The sequence below is a fragment of the Corapipo altera genome, unplaced genomic scaffold, assembly GCF_003945725.1.
Source record: "Corapipo altera isolate COAL_440 unplaced genomic scaffold, ASM394572v1 22b, whole genome shotgun sequence".
NCBI classification, from domain to species: domain Eukaryota; kingdom Metazoa; phylum Chordata; class Aves; order Passeriformes; family Pipridae; genus Corapipo; species Corapipo altera.
In genome coordinates, this window is record NW_020884876.1 from 11,102,373 (window position 1) to 11,119,970 (window position 17,598).

General features: G+C 35.8%; 1 protein-coding gene across 5 annotated transcripts in view; it reads right to left on the reverse strand.

Annotated features, from left to right (window-relative positions):
- Window positions 1-17,598, reverse strand: part of WDR17 (WD repeat domain 17) — a 57,093-nt gene that overhangs the window by 23,982 nt on the left and 15,513 nt on the right. For all 5 annotated transcript variants that reach the window (XM_027635853.1, XM_027635852.1, XM_027635850.1 and 2 more), the window contains exons 2-11: window positions 16,910-17,038; window positions 15,723-15,906; window positions 13,759-13,989; window positions 10,677-10,928; window positions 9,806-9,928; window positions 9,278-9,465; window positions 7,858-8,026; window positions 5,786-5,877; window positions 1,224-1,306; window positions 234-320 (exon numbers count right to left, since the gene is read on the reverse strand). In XM_027635853.1, coding sequence (XP_027491654.1) covers window positions 234-320; window positions 1,224-1,306; window positions 5,786-5,877; window positions 7,858-8,026; window positions 9,278-9,465; window positions 9,806-9,928; window positions 10,677-10,928; window positions 13,759-13,989; window positions 15,723-15,906; window positions 16,910-17,032 — 1,532 coding nt within the window. In that variant the 5' untranslated portion in view covers window positions 17,033-17,038. The remainder of the gene's footprint in view (window positions 1-233; window positions 321-1,223; window positions 1,307-5,785; window positions 5,878-7,857; window positions 8,027-9,277; window positions 9,466-9,805; window positions 9,929-10,676; window positions 10,929-13,758; window positions 13,990-15,722; window positions 15,907-16,909; window positions 17,039-17,598) is intronic.

A 17,598-nucleotide genomic window follows, 5' to 3' on the forward strand; every position in this document is an offset into this window, starting at 1 on the left:
TTCTCTCATCAATATGAAAAGATCTTCCTTTGGAAATTAAGGAAGTTCATGGTGGTCAATGAGATACACTACTGGGAATATAGAGCTGCTACAGGCATATCCTACTGTGGAACAGATAATTTTAGTGGTTTACTACCACAGTAAAAATCACATTCTAATAATCTTGTGTTTCTTTAATGGTAATCAATTTAAATAGTAAATATTGTCAATTCTTTGGGTTATTTTTTACTTACTTGTTGTTTTGACTCCAGTCACAGCCGAACACTGCAGCTGGATGTTTATACTTGTGAAGAACATTGCCATCAATGGTTCGAATAATACTGAAACCAATTATAATGCAATATAATAAGGAAAAAAACATTCTGAGAAGGCTATCCAAAATTAAGGTTTATTCTGTGCGAATAAGCCTGATAGCAAAAAGATATACAGAAAGAATATGAGAAACAGCCATAAACAATATCAGCCCCTCAACTACAAGGCTAACTATGTATTTCCCAAGAAAACATCTAACTAGACTTCAGTGTCCATGTCCTTCAGAAGGCCTATAAAAATATCCACTGTAGTACCTCCTTCTTGAAAAGATCCTCATAGCCCAAAATCAAAGTTGTAGTTATGGTTTTAAGGTACAAAGAGATCTTTAGGAACTAAAAAAAAAAAAAAAAGAAGTTGATTGTTTTCTAAAATTTATGCCCATTATGTTTGAGCTGGAATGACACACGTAGCAGAGGAAACTAATGAAGAAGGATTTTTAAAATGTACTAAAACATAATATATGCAAAATTGGTCTCAATGGACATTCACACGTTTTTAGAAATAAGGTATTATACTCCCATAATAGTACAATTGTAATTACTTTGTTCTAAAATAGTGCTTTCTAGTTCTTGAAAGAACAAACTTTAAAATTTTAAAAATTAAAACATATACAGTTGGATAGCTTTTGAAAAGTGTCCCCTACAGACAAGAATGATAGGATATTCTTGGCTAAATAAAATAAAAATTCAGTTTCACTATCAGAGTGCCTTAAACACTATTCCTTTTGAAAAAGTTTCCTTTATCTTCTTCTTAAAATCATGAGAAACATACCCTAAGAAGTACAGAAGACTAATATAATTCTAGTTTTGTCCAGTAAGAAAAGTTTTAACATTAATCACTGACAGTACTGTCAAAATGTACAGACTTGAGAAGTGCATTTAGCAATTTTTTTTTCTTCCAATAACACTCACCAAAATCCATCACTGCTGCAGGTTGCTATTCTTTTGGAATCTTTATGACTCCAGGCAATGCAGAAGATTCCATTCTTTCCATGCTTCAAAAAATGCAAAATACCTATCAATAAGAAATAATTCACCCCTTTTTCTCTCATCTATTGACTCTTATTTTATTTTATTCTACTATGGGCTTCAGCCCTTTTCTCCCAGTAAAGTATACTGTACAAAACCACACTATAGTGAGTACTCAATACATCTGGAATATTTGAAAACTCAAGTCCAAAAAATTAGGACTACGGAGATGGAAAGGAAAACTGCTATACTTGCCAGGATCCAAGACGCAAAACTGGGTCAAGCTGAAGAATAAGCAATCCATAACTATAAACCTGAAGCTTAAATAAAGAACGCTATGAGCAATCAAGAGGGACCTCTGGGCCTTTGGACAACTGCACAAGGGATTTGAAGCACAAGTTGTGTTCTCTTCTGTCCTGCCAGTTGCAGGGAGTGATGGGAAAAGAAAGAGGAAAATCATGCCAGATGAACATCCAGCTTTGAGACTTGTGTTACCAGCAGAATTTTGGGGGTTTTGATCATGGGTCAGTTTATACAAAACCAAGCCTGCTGGCAACAAATAGGGTCCACCTGTCTCAAAGAGGAAAAAAGATCTTAGCTCAGGAGTTAGCGAGGTTCATTGAGAGAGCTTTAAACTAGATTGGAAAGAGGACAGGGACAGGCTTGCCAAAGAGAAGGTGTAGGAAAGGGGAGAACAACAGCAACCACCTAGTATAAGGAGGCCCAAGAGAGAATACCTGGAGCAAGCACAAGCAGCCAAAGACATAACCACTAGACAGGACTATGGGATGTCCCTTTGCACCCCCACAGGGATACTGACACAATCAAATACTCTATAAAGTGCCTGTAAACCACCACACAAAGTATGGGGAACAAACAGGCTGAACTAGAGATCTCTGAGCAGTCACAGCCCTCTGACCTCACTGAAATTATGGAGACATAGGGGATAGCTTGCATGACTGGAATGTTGTCATGAAGGGCTACACAACGTTTTGGAAAGATAGACCAGGAATGCATAGTAGTGGAACTGCCCCCTGTGTGAGACAACACTTAGAATGTATCAAGCTCTGTCCTGGGGTGGATGATGTGCAAGTCGAGAGCTTATGGATTAGAACAAAAGAGAGACTAGTAAGGGTGACACTGTTGTGGGGGCTTGCTACAGGTCATCTGATCAGGAGGAGGAAGCAGATAAAGCCTTCTACAGGCAGCTAGAAGCAGTCTCAAAGTCACAGACCCTGGTTCTTGTGGGGGACTTCAACTAACCCAACATCTGCTGAAGAAGCAACACAGCAAAGCACAAACAGTCCAGGAGGTTTCTGAAATGTTGATGGCAACTTCCTGTAACAGGTAGTGGAGGATCCCACAAAGAATGGTGTGCTAATACTAACAAACAGGGAAGGCCTTGAAGGGCATATGAAGGTTGGGGGCAGCCTTGGCTATAGTGATCACAAGATTGCGGAGTTCACTATCAGGCAAGGAAGAAGCAGGGCAGCAAGTAAGATACAGCCATGGACTTCATGAGAGCTAACTATTCCCTCTTCAGGGATTTTCTTTGAAAAATCCCATGGGAACAGGCCCTACAGAAAAGAGGGGTCCAAGAGATCTGGTTGATATTCAAGGATCACTTCCTCCAGGCTCAAGAATGATGCATTCCAACGAGCAAGAAATTGGGTTAAGGGGGCAAGAGACCCGTGTGGATGAACAAAGAATTCCTGTCATTACTCAAGCATAAGCAGGAAATACATGGGAGACGGAAGCAGGGTCAGGTCACTTGGAATGAGTAAGTAAGTAGAAATGACATAAGGAAGGCCAAGGGCCATCTGGAACTAAATCTGACCAAGGATGTCAAGGAAAACAACAAGGGCTTCTTTAAATAACAATCAATAACAAAAGGAAATCAAAGGATAATGTAGGCCCATTACTAAATGGAGGGGAGAAACTGGTAACAGAGGACACAGAGAAGGCAGAGATATTGAATACCTTGTTTGCATTGGTCTTCACTGACAAGACCAGCCCTTGGGAATCTCTGACCCAAGGAACCAGCACAAAAGAATGTTGCAAGAAAAGCTTTCCCTTGGTCAAGGAGAACTGGGTTAGAGAACCTAGACTAACTTGACATACACGAGTCCAAGTACCCTGACAGGATGCAACTGCAAGTCCTGAGAGAGCTGGTGGACACCACAGTGAGGCCACTCATGATCATCTCTGAAAAGTTGTGGCTATCAGGAGAGGTGCTGGCAGAGGACTGGAAGAAAGTAAATGTCACCCCGGTCTTCAAAAAGGAAAAGAAGGAGGATCCAGGGAACTATCAGCTAATTAGCCTTACCTCAATCCCTGGAAAGGTGATGGAGCACCTCATTTTATAGGCCACCTCTATCCACATGGCTGACAAGAAAGTGATCAGGAGAAGTCAGCATGGATTCATTAGAGGGAAATCATGCTTGAACAACCTGATTGCCTTCTACAACGAAACAACTGCCTGGATGGATGCGGGGAGAGCAGTGCATATTGTCTATCTCAACTTCAGCAAGGCTTTCGACACTGTCTCTCACAACATTCTCAGAGGCAAACTCAGTAAGTGTGGCCTGGATGAGTGGACAGTGAGGTGGGTTGAGAACTGGCTACACTGCAGATCTCAGAGGGTTGTAATTAGTGGCACAGGGTCTACTTGTAGGCCTGCCAAGTTTCAATACTGGGCCCAATATTGTTTAACTTATTCATCAATGACTTGGATGAAGGGGCAGATACCTCTTCAGCAAGTTCACTGATGCTGCAAAGCTGGGAGGAGTGGCCAATACCCCAAGGTGTGGTATAGCCCTTTCAGAGGGACCTCAATAGGCTGGAGAGATGGGCAGAGAAGAACCTACTAAAGTTCAACATGGGCAAAGCAGGGTCCTGCACCTGGGGAGGAATAACTCCATGCACTAGTATTGGCTGGGGGCTGACCTGCTGGAAAGCAGCTGTGTAGAGAAAGACCTGGGGGTCCTGGTGGATAACAAGTTGTCCATGAGCCAGGAATGTGCCCTTGTGGTCAGGAAGGCCAGTGGTATCCTGAGGTGCATCAGGAAGAGCATTGCCAGTAGGTTGAAGAAGGTGATCCTGCCCCTTTAGTCAGCCCTAGTGAGGCCACATCTGGAGTGCTGTGTTTTGAGCTTCTCAGTACAAGAGAGTCATGGAGCACCTGGAGCAGGTCCAGGGGAGGGCAACAAAGATGATTAAGGGACCAGAGCGTCTCTCTTATGAGGAAAGGTTGAGAGATCTGGGCCTGTTCAGCCTTGAGAAGACATGACTGACAGAGAACCGCATCAATGTATACAAATATCTGAAGTGAGGGTGTCAAGAGGATGAAGCCAGGCTCTTCTAAGTGGTGCTAAGCAATAGGACAAAAGGCAACAGGCAGAAACTGATGAACAGGAAGTTCCTCTTGAATACGAGGAAAAACTTTCCCGTGTGGGTGACCAAGCACTGGAACAGATTGCCCAGAGAGGTTGTGGAGGTTGTGTCTCCCTCACTGGACATATCCAAGAACCATCTGGACACAACCTGTGCAATGTGCTCCAGGACAACGCTACCTGAATAGAGAGGTTGGACCATATGACACACACTGTGGTCCTTTTCCAACCTTACTCATTCTATGATTCTGAATAAGGTTAGTTACTTATTGGAATAATGAAGTGAGTGGGCACGAAAAATCATGGTAAAGTAAAAATTAAATGGGATGTGAATCAGGATCAGCGCTACATAAAAGATGCTTAGTAGCACAAATGCAAAGATCAGTGTTAGAATTCCAGAACTCCTGAATGTGTTTTCTGCTCATGCCTCTTCCCACACCTCTACCTCTCTTCTTAAAGAGCATCCCTTGTACACTGATGCAGACACATCAGTGTACCACAGTATCACATTAACCACAGTTAATTACGTCTGCATAATCTGAAGACTATAGCTATATACTAAGAATACACAAAATAGAGTAGAGTACTACAACATAGTATTACAACAGCTCCTTTATGCCAATAAAAATTATGCTACTGTTTCAGGACTTAAAAATGCCTGGATAGATTTCAGGTTATACAAGGCAAGATTCTAAATGAGGCATACTGTTTAGTGTGCTGCAAAATGGAGCTTTATTGATCTAGACTTCAGGGACTGAAAACCTTATGTTTAAAAATACAGAACACAATTTGCATTTTGATGCCAAGTCTATATGTCCATACACATTGACACATTTAAGAAGGAATCAGCATTGCTTTTGTTGTGTATCCCTACAGGACCAATTTTAATATAATGGAGACCATCTGGTGCTTCATTATTCTCATGTCACAAATCCAGTCCGAGGAAATAAAATACTTCTGCCACACAGGTAAACTGGCACCCACGTAATTCTATAGATTTTTATATTCTAGCACCTTTTAAAAACATATGAACTTCGACCCATCTATTTACTGACACTAGAGGAAATGACTCATTTACATTTTATATAGACAACAAGAATAATCTCATCTTACCTCACTGAATCTGGTTATCATTTTGCCTTTTCGAACATCCCAGATGAAGGCACCATTTCTGGATGTTGCCCCTGCTATGCAGTTCAGATCTCCTTTAAAGAGAGATATTTGTAAAGTGTCATGATAATTATAAGATCGCAATATTGTTTGTGCTTATAATTTAAATTGAAGAAATGAAATATCAATAGGAGACATCAGTGGCACATAAAGATGAATTCTCCATAGTTTAAGGCCAGCACTTGCTACTAAGTCACAAACATCAATTTCAGAAAAAGCCGGACCTGTTTTTTACATTCCTGTTTTGAGGAAAGGTAAAAGAGAAGTTGTATTGCTGTAAAAAGTATTCTCAATGCCTGCTGAAAGTCTTGCCCTTAAAAACATAGTGACCATGATGCATATGACTCAAACTAGAAAAGAGATACAATCTCAATGTTTCAACCTTAAAGTTGTAGCAACTAGAACACTTTCCTTTAAAGGAAGATGTACTTCCCTATGTACTAAGACAAATCATAAAAATGTGACAGAACATCTAACAATAGTTTGTTTTCTTAATCTTGCACCACTGCTGCATGCAACCCCCTAAGAACGTACCTGAATCTGTAACTACACTCTACAGGGTGGAAAATCTGAATACGTAACTCCACAGCGAGAACCCGAAAACTGAATTCAGGCCTAATCTAAAAGCCACTAAATTCTCCTCACCACAGTGACTCTCTATCCCAATATAGCTATACTTTTCATAAATGGCACATTTATAGGAAAGTTTTGACTGTTATTTTATTCCAACCTTCCGAGGCAGAAAAGACAATCTATGTAGGAGTATAGCACGGTAAATATATAAAATGGGAAGAGATTCAGGTAGGAGGATGAGAAAAGGGGAAAAAAAAAAAAAGGAGTAATCACTTTTTCCAAAGACCTTCTGAGACCAAATACAAATGGTGATATGTACTGGAATATATATTAGGGATAAAGTACAAGGTAGAGAGGAAATGTCTAAGAGTAAAGGATGTGAAAGAACCGGCAAAAGCTCTGGCCAGGAGGGACATGAGCTTTTGGACAGGATGGTAAGGAATGGAGTCAAAGCACATGCTTCCAATTAGCTTCGTGGGTTTTTTTAATTTTATTTTGGTTTTTTTTTGGTTTTGTTTTTTTGGGTTTTAAGAAAACCAGCCCCCTTCAGTGAACAAACTATTACCTCAGTTTGAGATACTACTACAAACTGAATTTAAACTTCAAAACAAAATAACCAAATATAAACACCATATTTCATACTGCCATAATTTACATATAGCAAGACAAATTATCTGTAAGACACTCTCTGAAATGAAAAAAGTGCAAATTCATTTCACATATGCAGATTACATTAAGCTTCCCATCACAATATTTCTTTTCCTGTCAGGTATTATTTCTTAGAATTTAAAAGCCCAGGAGAGAACAGCAGTGAGATGAATTACTCAGATTTTTTAAAAAACACATCTCCTGTCCAGTGAAATAGAACAGAAGAAAGTCAACCTATCATTAACTATTGACATTAGTAACTATTAGTAGTATATTCCCAGGTACACTGAAGAGTGTTGCAGCACAGTTTTGAAAAGAAAATTTCCCACTGACTTCAGTGATTTCTCTAAGAAAAAGTAGATGCCTTGCAGAAAAGGCACTTCCTATTCTAATTAGGTAAAAGCAGAGCTCTTCGATGATTAGAATCCTACACAAAGAAGGAAGAGAAAGAACTAAATATGTATGTTCCACTTTTTAGCACAAAATATAATATGAACTTTAAGTAGCTGCTTCCCAAGCAAAGACAGTCTTTTCGACGTTTGTGTAATGCAATGTTAGAAAGGCTCTACAGATTTTCCTTACTCCTTTCTGACTGAGAAATACTGGGATCATTAGTCATAAGGTAAAGCCTCAGAAAGGTCTGAAGCATTGAATTCTACTGGTTTCATATATAATTTAGTTTTGTTTAAACCTTATAAGATACCCTTCTATCTAAAATGAATACTTTTAGATGACAAATTCTACAGTCAATGCTAATTCAAAGAACATTAAGACATAAAGCAAAATATTCTTACCTGGAGCCCAAGAAATGGAATAAATAACCCCCTCATTACCAGGAGATGTATAAACCGCTGATAAAGTATTAATGTCCCAAACTTTTATTGTGCCATCAAATGAAGCTGTAGCAAGAAGATCAGGGTTATCAGGTTTGAATTTGCAATCAAAGATGGTCTCAACATGTCCCTTAAATGAAACAAATATTTAATCCATTTTTATTACATTTGATTTTTTAATAACACCAACTCTAGATCAAACTCTAAAATACACTGTATTTAATTGACCTGTCAGGTCAATTAAGAGTTCCAAAAAACCTGCATATTATGGTTTATCAGTCAAAATTAAAAGTCATAAAATAGCTTAGACTATAACAGTACTCTCTTTCAGAGATCATTATTAAAGACAGAAAAATTATTTCCTGAAACAACAGAGCACACAATGCCAGAAACTTGTTAACAATTTCTGTTGGAACTGAGTTGCTAAAAAACAGAGTAAAAAAAAAAACAAAGTAAAAAAAGAAAAAATAGTTAATTTTTTAAAACAGAATTAATGTTGCCCTTTTTTTATAAACTATGTGACTGCAAAATAAAGCTCTGTATGTTAAACATATTCTACAAGTTGTCTAGTATCCCACTGAATTTTCTGTGTTTCTAGATACAGTCTATGGTCTATTGTAGCTTAAATTTCAATCCATTAGAAACTCCACATGTCAGCCGCTTGTTTTCTAAGACATGCACTTGTAGAATTTAAGTTGGGAAATACATGAAACATGGTTAATATGCAAGAATTTTTTTTAAGCCTCAGTTGCTTTACAGGACCAAACCCATTAAAAATGGAAAAAGAACAGCAACCAATAGCCTCTATTCAAACACATACAGGATTACAACTGAAAACTGTTGGGTTTTTTTCCAAATGAAAAGGGAACTTGTAAAGAGGAAAAGAGACAAATACTTAAGAATAACCAAGCGCCCTGTGAAGAAGAGGCTCATCTAATATGGGATAAACCCAATTCTGAATTTCAGCTTCAACAAAAATTTCATAATTCAGTCTTTGTAATTTTAAATTTAGTGAACTCACCATATATCCCTCTGATTTGACTAGAATCCTTTTTCTGAATTATAGAAAACCCTCCAGCCCTTCTGAGAAGGCCATCAAATTAAAATTTTAGTTAAAAAAAAAAAACCCAAACCACAAAAAAACCCACAAGTCCTTAAATCTTTATTTCTGGATGAAAAAAACCTGCCAGAATACTGCCAACAGGATTCAGTCCTTTGCAATAAAGAACTATTTTCAACTTCAGAACTGTCATTTGTTTCCTAGAAATTTAGAGTCTTTTTGATAGAAACTGCTGTGAAGACTTCATTCCCCATTTTTTTCCTGTTAGAAGAAAGTGTGTAAGCCAAATAAACTCTCATTTCAAAGACAGATGAACCATACCAAATCTCTAAGGAAATCCCACTTTTTGGCTCCCATGTCGTAAAGCCCCACTCCACCATCCATAAAACAACAGACGGTGTGACCAGGAGGAAGAGAAAATGCTTGGTTTTGGGTTAAAGTTGGAGGAGGAACAGCCTCACTTGTTGAAGATGTATGATGATTTTTAGTAGGATACTGTGATGAACGTGCTTAACAAAATAAAGCAAAAGACAGAAATAGAGAAGATTATTTCTTATTTCAATAATAAGTAACAATTATAAAGAGTAAAATGCTTTGTATTCCAATGAGATTTAAAAATAAAGAAATGGAGAATTCCTGTATGAAGTCTGGCATGCTAAAGAAGGATCTTATAAAGTACTTGATCCTTTATGCATTTGTCTAGTCCACCAGCAGCAGAGGGTACTTGGTTTAATTAAGAACTACATAGCTGTCCAAACTTAAGGATTGACTTGGACATAACAAGACTCGTAAACAAGATTTTCTTAACTGGCAGCCATTACAATGAATAACAATCAAAATTACACTTACGCTTTTTCTTTGGAGGAGAACTTAGCACATGCAAACCATGGAAACCCGTTTGCTTCAATTTAAAATTATCTATAGGTGTTGTACGTGAAACATTCCAAACACGTAACACACCAACCTGAGAATCTGAAGTTTAAGAAAAAACAAAAACAAAAAAACAAAACACAACACAGAGATATGTGGTTTAAGGATTGATTTATGCAAAAATACAACAATGAATTAAACTTCAAATCCTAAGAAGAATTTTATAAGCAGGCACTGTCATCTCCATAGAATCACAGAATAATTAGGGCTGAAAGGGACCTTTGGAGATCATCTAGTGGAACCTCCATAGTAATATTCTATTTATCTTCCATTTACCTCTGTGGCAATATCACATTAACAACAATAATTACTAATATTAGCTATTTAAACATGGATAAATTCTATGGAACCTTTTTCATAAAATATTCTCACTGTCTCAGTTTCCTTATTCATTAGTTCAACTTGAGCAGTAAGGTCTATGGTGTGGAAAACAAATAGATTCTTTTCTTTTTTCTTAATTTATAAATCTTCAAAGTGACATCCATTAGTATAACGCATTTTTATTCCTATTCCCAAAGTAACTCATATATTTGTTGCAAAAGCGTGCATGAGAAAAGTATTATTTAGTATCAAAAAAAGCAGAAAGTCACTTGCTTATGTACCCAACAAATTTAAAACAAGTAAAAACTGCTCAGTGTAGTTTTCTATTATTTTCTAGTTTTACATTGGTGTCTTGTATGCTTTCATTTGTAGAAATGTTAAGAAAAAGAAAGATCACACTTGGAGTACTAATTTTGAAGATTCAGTCCTGTATTTATTACCTTTGTATAAGTCAGGAAATAAGTCTTACCTCCAGTTATAAACATTCCAGGTGCACTGGAAACCCATGCTAAACACTGAACAGATGCTGCTGCACTGGGAAAACTAAAAGTTGTGATACAGGACAGAGATTCAGAATCAACTAGTCGAATACCATTATGTAAATTAGCAACAAGAAGGTAGTCAGTTGACAAAGGGTCCCACTCCAGTGCTGTAACAGGATCCTCTTCATCTGTTCCTTCAAGAGACTCTGGTCTTAAGACATGTTTCTGATTTTTAGAACCTTTAAGTGCACAAGAAAACAGATCATTTAAAAATGAAATTAAGTATATCCTTTCAATAGTTACAAGGTTCACAAACATAATTCTTTACCTCTCCCTGAAATTTTCACTATCTTGCTCTACCGGCTTTACCAGCAAAATTAATGAAGCTGGCTTTGCAGTATTTGACTTAAAGCAGTTCTGGTTCCATTAGATCCAACTTTATTTTTAATACAGCAGAAAACAGAAACAGCTGTCAGGCTTATTAATATAATTTTACAAGAAAGTATGTTAAATCATATACATAATTCTAACAATTTCCAGGAGTAAAGGCCTACAGCACAGCCGGAAATACAATCATTGAGTATAAGTAAAACTGCACACCACAGCAAATACAGGCAAAATAAAGGTAGTATGAACTAGAACAGAACTGTGGCAGTCAAAAAAGTTTTTATAATCAAATGCCTTTAGACGTTTTCTTCCACAAATCTATGTGTGCAATTATGAAGAATTTATAGATCCTGTAGCCAAACCAGGTCATTAAGTATCTAATTTGACATCTGCAAAAAAGAAGACATATTTCACTTGATGATCCATACTATCAAGAACCATACTTTTTTAACGTATTTATTTCCCACTCTTTATTTTTACAAAAAGATGGATCTTAGTCCTGTGTCCAGTCCAAATGAAATAGAGCTGCATTTTTGAAGTTGTGATCTTGTACTAAAAAAAAACCAAACTAATTTTGTGCCCCTTTTCTAGAAATAAGGGATTGACATCTTCTACTATTCAGCTTCTATCTAATTTTCAATTTTGGTACTGGAGACTACAATTAATTTTTCGTCTTATGATAACTGTCAGAACCTACGGATATTCCTTAATAATTGATGTAGAACAAAGCCTATTCTGATACAGGCTAAATAAAAGCTGAAAAGCTTTTGTTCACTAGGGAACATTCTGAATACTAAAACAGCTCTCATCATGATTTTCTAGGGAAAATGTTGTTGGTGTGCATTCTGTATCAGGTAACTTCATAAAATCAGTTATCAGAAATGGGGAAAATAATTTAAGATTGCACAACAACTAACACCACAAACCAATTTCTCTGTTCCACTTTTTTTCTTTGGTCTTCTGAAGCCTTGGGAATAACATCAGAAATATGATCGGATAACTGCTTTAATTTGCCAAAAATTTTAGGATTCTCACTTTTTTAAACAATATTCTCTCCTTACACTTCAGTTCACCTTTTTGGTTGACTGAAAACAACACTGAAATGAAAAACAAGAACTGACGACAAAGCAGAACAATCATTTTTCAGTTAGCTATACAAGAACTAAAAGCAAAAAGTCTTTGAATGATCAAAGCCAGCCATGTTCAAACACTTCAGTCTCAAGAAAGCACAGTCTCTGCTGGGAGAGAGTATGAATATCTAGGAGTTATTCAGTTTTACCTGTACTTCAAAAAAGAATCCAAAAGGAAACCTCCTGAAAACCCTAATTGTTAAATTTTAATTTTCGTTAAGAGAAGATATCAGCACTATAGATCATGCAACTGACTCACAGGTCATTTAAACAAGCTGGGCTTATTTTGAGAACAAATGAAAGGTAAAATAGTACAGAATATTTGGTTCTATATGACTGCATTGTACTCCTCTAAAAATTAGGTACTAATTGTTGCATATTTTTTCTTTGCACTAAATGTTCTGCTACATTAATGGATAGTCTAGAGTTAATAAAAAAGAAAATACAGCCATGAGAGAAAAACCTAAGTAGGTAACAGTAATTAAAAAAAAGTGTAGTCTGCTAATTATGCAGCAATGAGTCACACTAAAATAGAAATACTAGACCCTTCAGCGAGTCAATCACACTGAACTTTGAAGCAATCAACCACAACTTGTGGATGTTCAGGTTCTTTCACAATAGTATTTTGTAGGATATCTACAAAAGGACTGAAACCTTTAAAAGTAAGAAATAGGAATTTTGTTAAATTTATTTCACTTGGTGACAAACTAAGTTCTGATCCAACGACAACACATTTTAGATGAGGTAGATGAGGGCTGAACTTCAATCTCAAAGCAAAAAAGTTAGCGCTCTATTCTTTACTGTTAAAGTACCAATTTTTTGTGTCACCCATGTCTGCCCCTCCACTTTCTTTTTTTTAAATAGAGGGTCTATATTCACCCTACTGATTTCACTTTCTTCAGTGTATTGTTACTTTTTAGAAGCCAGTTAAAAAAGTCAGACAAATTTTGACTATAAACTGTAAACTAGAAACACACAGTTAATAAAACAGCTAACTTGGATAAGCCTATGTTTTCAACTTTATCTGAATGTTAAGACACATATTAAAGGAATTTACATTTAAAGTGTAATCACAGTAATGGTACTTCTATTTTATTATTCTGTTACAATCTATTTTTCAGTATTACCTAGTTTTGAAACACATTTTAATGAATTTATCTGTTCACCAAAATTTTCATGATCTATTCTCAAATACATCTATGTTTTCACCTAAACAAATTCTTTGTCTTTTTCTGGTAGTATAAAGAAAGCAACTTAAAAGAAAACTAATACTGGTCTGCATCCTTTCAAAATCATTATGATGGCTCCAATGTCAATGGCTTAATTACAAGAATGTAAAGAAGGAGATGTAAAGAAAATGCTCTGTATTGTATAACTAAGAAAACATTTTTGTGATATGGGAGGAGTAGGAATACTATGAATTAAGAACAAGTTTTATGTATGTACCCACATTATAAAATATTTATTAAAGAGGTGTAGAATTACACACATATACAGAAACAAGTGATATATATATATAAAAAAAAATATATTTTATCATATCAGTTTTTACCTGGCTGAAAAATAGATAGGCTTCCATCAGTATGTCCAAACACCACTTTTCCTTTTTTCTTTGGATGCCATCTAAACAGACTGATATCCGACAAGAAACTATGTGCTTCTCTATGTACAGTTACCCCGCTGTCAGGTCCTGAGATAGTCCAAATGTACAACGGCCCTCTATGGGACACAAATGCAACTGCATCACCTGCATTCCAACACCAGCTAAGTGATGAAGGAATTCCTGAAACATACAGGTAAACCTGATAAGAACCAAGATATGAAATTCAGCGTAGTATTCCTTAACGCAGAATCAGCAGTTTTCTTGAAAAATTGTAGAAATAATTGTTCTACATAAAAATTACTAGACTGAAATTTAGACAACGGTATGAACATCTCATGCTATAAAAGTAAATTACACATTTCCATAGGTACAAAGTAAAATTATTCCCCAAATTACTTTAATACTACTTTGACAGACTGTATTTTATGGTATCTGTACTTCATTAGTGTGAAAGAGAATCACACTTATGAAAGAGGATAAGCCTGATTCTGTAAACAATACTTTCATTCATTCAGAATCCCATTCACCACTACATTTTACTGTAAGCTATTTGCTACTAAGCTAGTAAAATATTGAGAACCTCAAAATGCCTATTTTTGCAATGAAATTCAGAGACAAATATAACAGAGACAGATATTTGTGAAAAAATTGGAAAGTCAGTTCTGTAATCTAAGGGAACTCTTGATAGCTTCCTTCTGGATATGTGACAGTTCTAATTCAGTTGCCTTACACCTAACTGTAGGCATTCCAGTTTAGAAATTTTGACCTTAACATCTCCAACTCTCATTATCTCCATAGCTTAAAAATGTGTGCCTGGAAGAATAAATGATGGTAAGAAAAAGCTGAAAATTTAAAATTGTATTTAGATATTTTCATATGGCAACGTCAAAGAGTGTAAAAGAGGCATTAATAGGAAGTTTAAACATATTATCCTAAAAGTAAATTAGTTTTTAAAAAGATTAAATAATAATAATAACACTTCTTTCATGTGTAGTCATTGGCTGAAGTAGATTTTTAAACAAGCAATGTATTGAAAAATAAGTATCAGCTTTTATATTAATGCATAAACTGATACAATATTTCTTTTAGAATAGATGAAATCAGTCTGGGTTTTCCTTTTGCAAAATATGCAAGATGTACAAGGTTTTCAGAGGTATCCTAAATTGCTCAGGAGAGAACAGAGTAGGGAGTCCCAAAATGGCTTAATAGATCCTGAGATTCTGACTGTTCTTAGGTTGCACTCATTTTCCAAGAATGCAAATGTAAGAGTCAAGAACACCTGATGAAATTGACTGTAAGAACAGAAATACAGGTCCTGGTTTTGACTAAAGGGAATAAATCAGAGCTGGGTAGAGAGAGGTAACTGCAGACACAGATGTTTAACCCCCTAGACCTGTAACACAATCTCCAAATCAGCAGTTTCAAGTCCTGAGAGAATATTCAGGTAGACAGGTTTTAGGGTATTTAAACAAAAGCTGTTTTTCAAATTCACTATAATTTATACTTGAATCTGTTAAGACTACATTTTATTTGCTTTCACTTAGGTAAAGTTATCATGAAAACACACAAGTTTAAAAATGTAATTATTTATCCTTTTATACAGATGAAAATACTGTGCTGGGTTTCTTTTCCTGCTCAATAAGAAATCACTAACAAAGTTAATTCTTGAATTGTTCAAGTAATTTAGAAAAAAGAATAACCTCTTTCTTTACCACTTACAAGATGGTTCACAGTAATTCATTCACACTATCATTACTTTCTAAAATTGAATGCAACAAATCTGTCAAGAATATTGTTTTGGGCAATTGTTAAACCTCTGGCCTAACAAGTGCTTAGAGTTATTAGTATCAAGTATTTCTCATACCCATGGATTAAAAAGCTGTATGGATCAAATATCTCCTTGTCTGAAATACCTTTTGTATTGTCCAGCTTGGCCACAACTTTCTGTTCATTCACATTCCAAATAATCACTAAACTATCCGCACTGGCACTTGCAAACACATCAGGGTTGTGGGGACACCAGGATATGGCTGTGATTGTCTTCTTATGCTCAGACATAATTGCATGGAGTTTGAACTCATTGTATCGGTGATCCAGCTAAACAAATAATAAAAGGCATTTTAGAAATACATTTTTTGTAAACTCACTTTACGTACTATTGGGTTGGAGATTAGTTTATATAACAGTATTAGACTTACTGATGAACTTATAGTGGATTTAACAATTGTCAGTGCCTCGTATCTGAATAAATTAAATTCTCATACATTTGATAGAAAAGTTGTCAAATATCTAATTAGCTCAATCAGTATTAACAGTCTATCCTCTTGTCTCTTATAAACTATTAAATTTCATTAATAACTTTATTCAAACAATCCTAAAATGCTTTATTTATAGGCATGGTAACAACCATTTAGTAATCTCCAAAGAGTTAAACAGGATAGAATATGAAAATGAGTTTCAAATCCTTCTCATTTTTTAAACCATACTCATTTTTTCACACAGTTAAAAACTAAAAAGAGAAAAAAAAATCACACACCCAAACATGACACAGGAAATTTTGTTTATTTTAATCCTACAAGCGGTATAACTCTTGAAGTTAAAGTAAGTGTATCCGTTATTTCCTTACATATTTCTCATTCTGAAAATTCCACATCACAGTATTTCTATTTTTTAGTAACCACAAACTTCAGAAGACCACAGTCCTGAGCAGTTTAAGTTCCAAATCAAACAGAGGTGGGCCACAACTCTGGAATCCACAACTTTGAAGCAGTTTGATCCACTGTGCACAGGACTATTTTTATACTACAGCTTCAAATGAAACCACAGAATTGCTTCATGTCTCTCTCAGAAAACATTTTTCTGTTGCTGCACTTCATTCATCTCAAGTGTTTGCTGGATTGTGAACCCGGCTTTTAAAAATAACTCTTGACATATACAACTTTAGGGCTATCTTGAATGGAAGACTGAGCTTTACATAGACATCTTCTAAGCACCTACCATACTTCAAAAAGAATTGCAGAAACATTTATTAAAAGGGTTCAAAGTGAGATCAACAACAATGTAAAAACATAACTATTCTGATAAACAAGGACAATCTTACCTGATAAATATAAATAGCAAGGGTAGCACAGTAGGCAAATCTGTCCCCACTAGCAGCACATATATCCTTGTTCCATGGCTGACATCCAGCAGCTAAAAGTCCCACTTGTTTAACCTGTGACATTTTTGCCTTTAAAACAGAAATTCATTAAACTACAAGAAGACAGAATTTTAAAGAAGAGAATAATACTTCTTTGTTCCCATAATATCTACCTTAAAAATATAACTACCTTGAGATACAAAAGAATGTATTCAAAATAAAGTCAAGCAGATGTTTAGAGGCTTCAGTGCTGCAGAAGAAAGGATATTGAATACCATTCACAACAATCCATTTGGAAGGAAAAAGAAGCGGAGGGGGAGGGGAAGCAGCAAATGAAAACTGGAATAGTTCTTGATGTGTACTAGCTGAAACTGTTCATCATTCCCATTTTCTTCTGCATTCTGGTTCAAAACTTTCTATATTACAGTTTAATGCCCTCTCTGCTCTCCCATTCATCTCCCACTGACAGCCAGACAAAATAACCATATGCTAATAGTTTTAAGTTAAAGCAACATGTGTACAAAGGTCTTCAAGCCACTTGCATAGAACAACTATGCAGTACATATTATCATCATCCTTTATGGAAAGCTTTCTAAATTTTCTTAATAATTACTGCTTAACAAAAAAGTTGAAGTAAGCTGTGAAAAAAC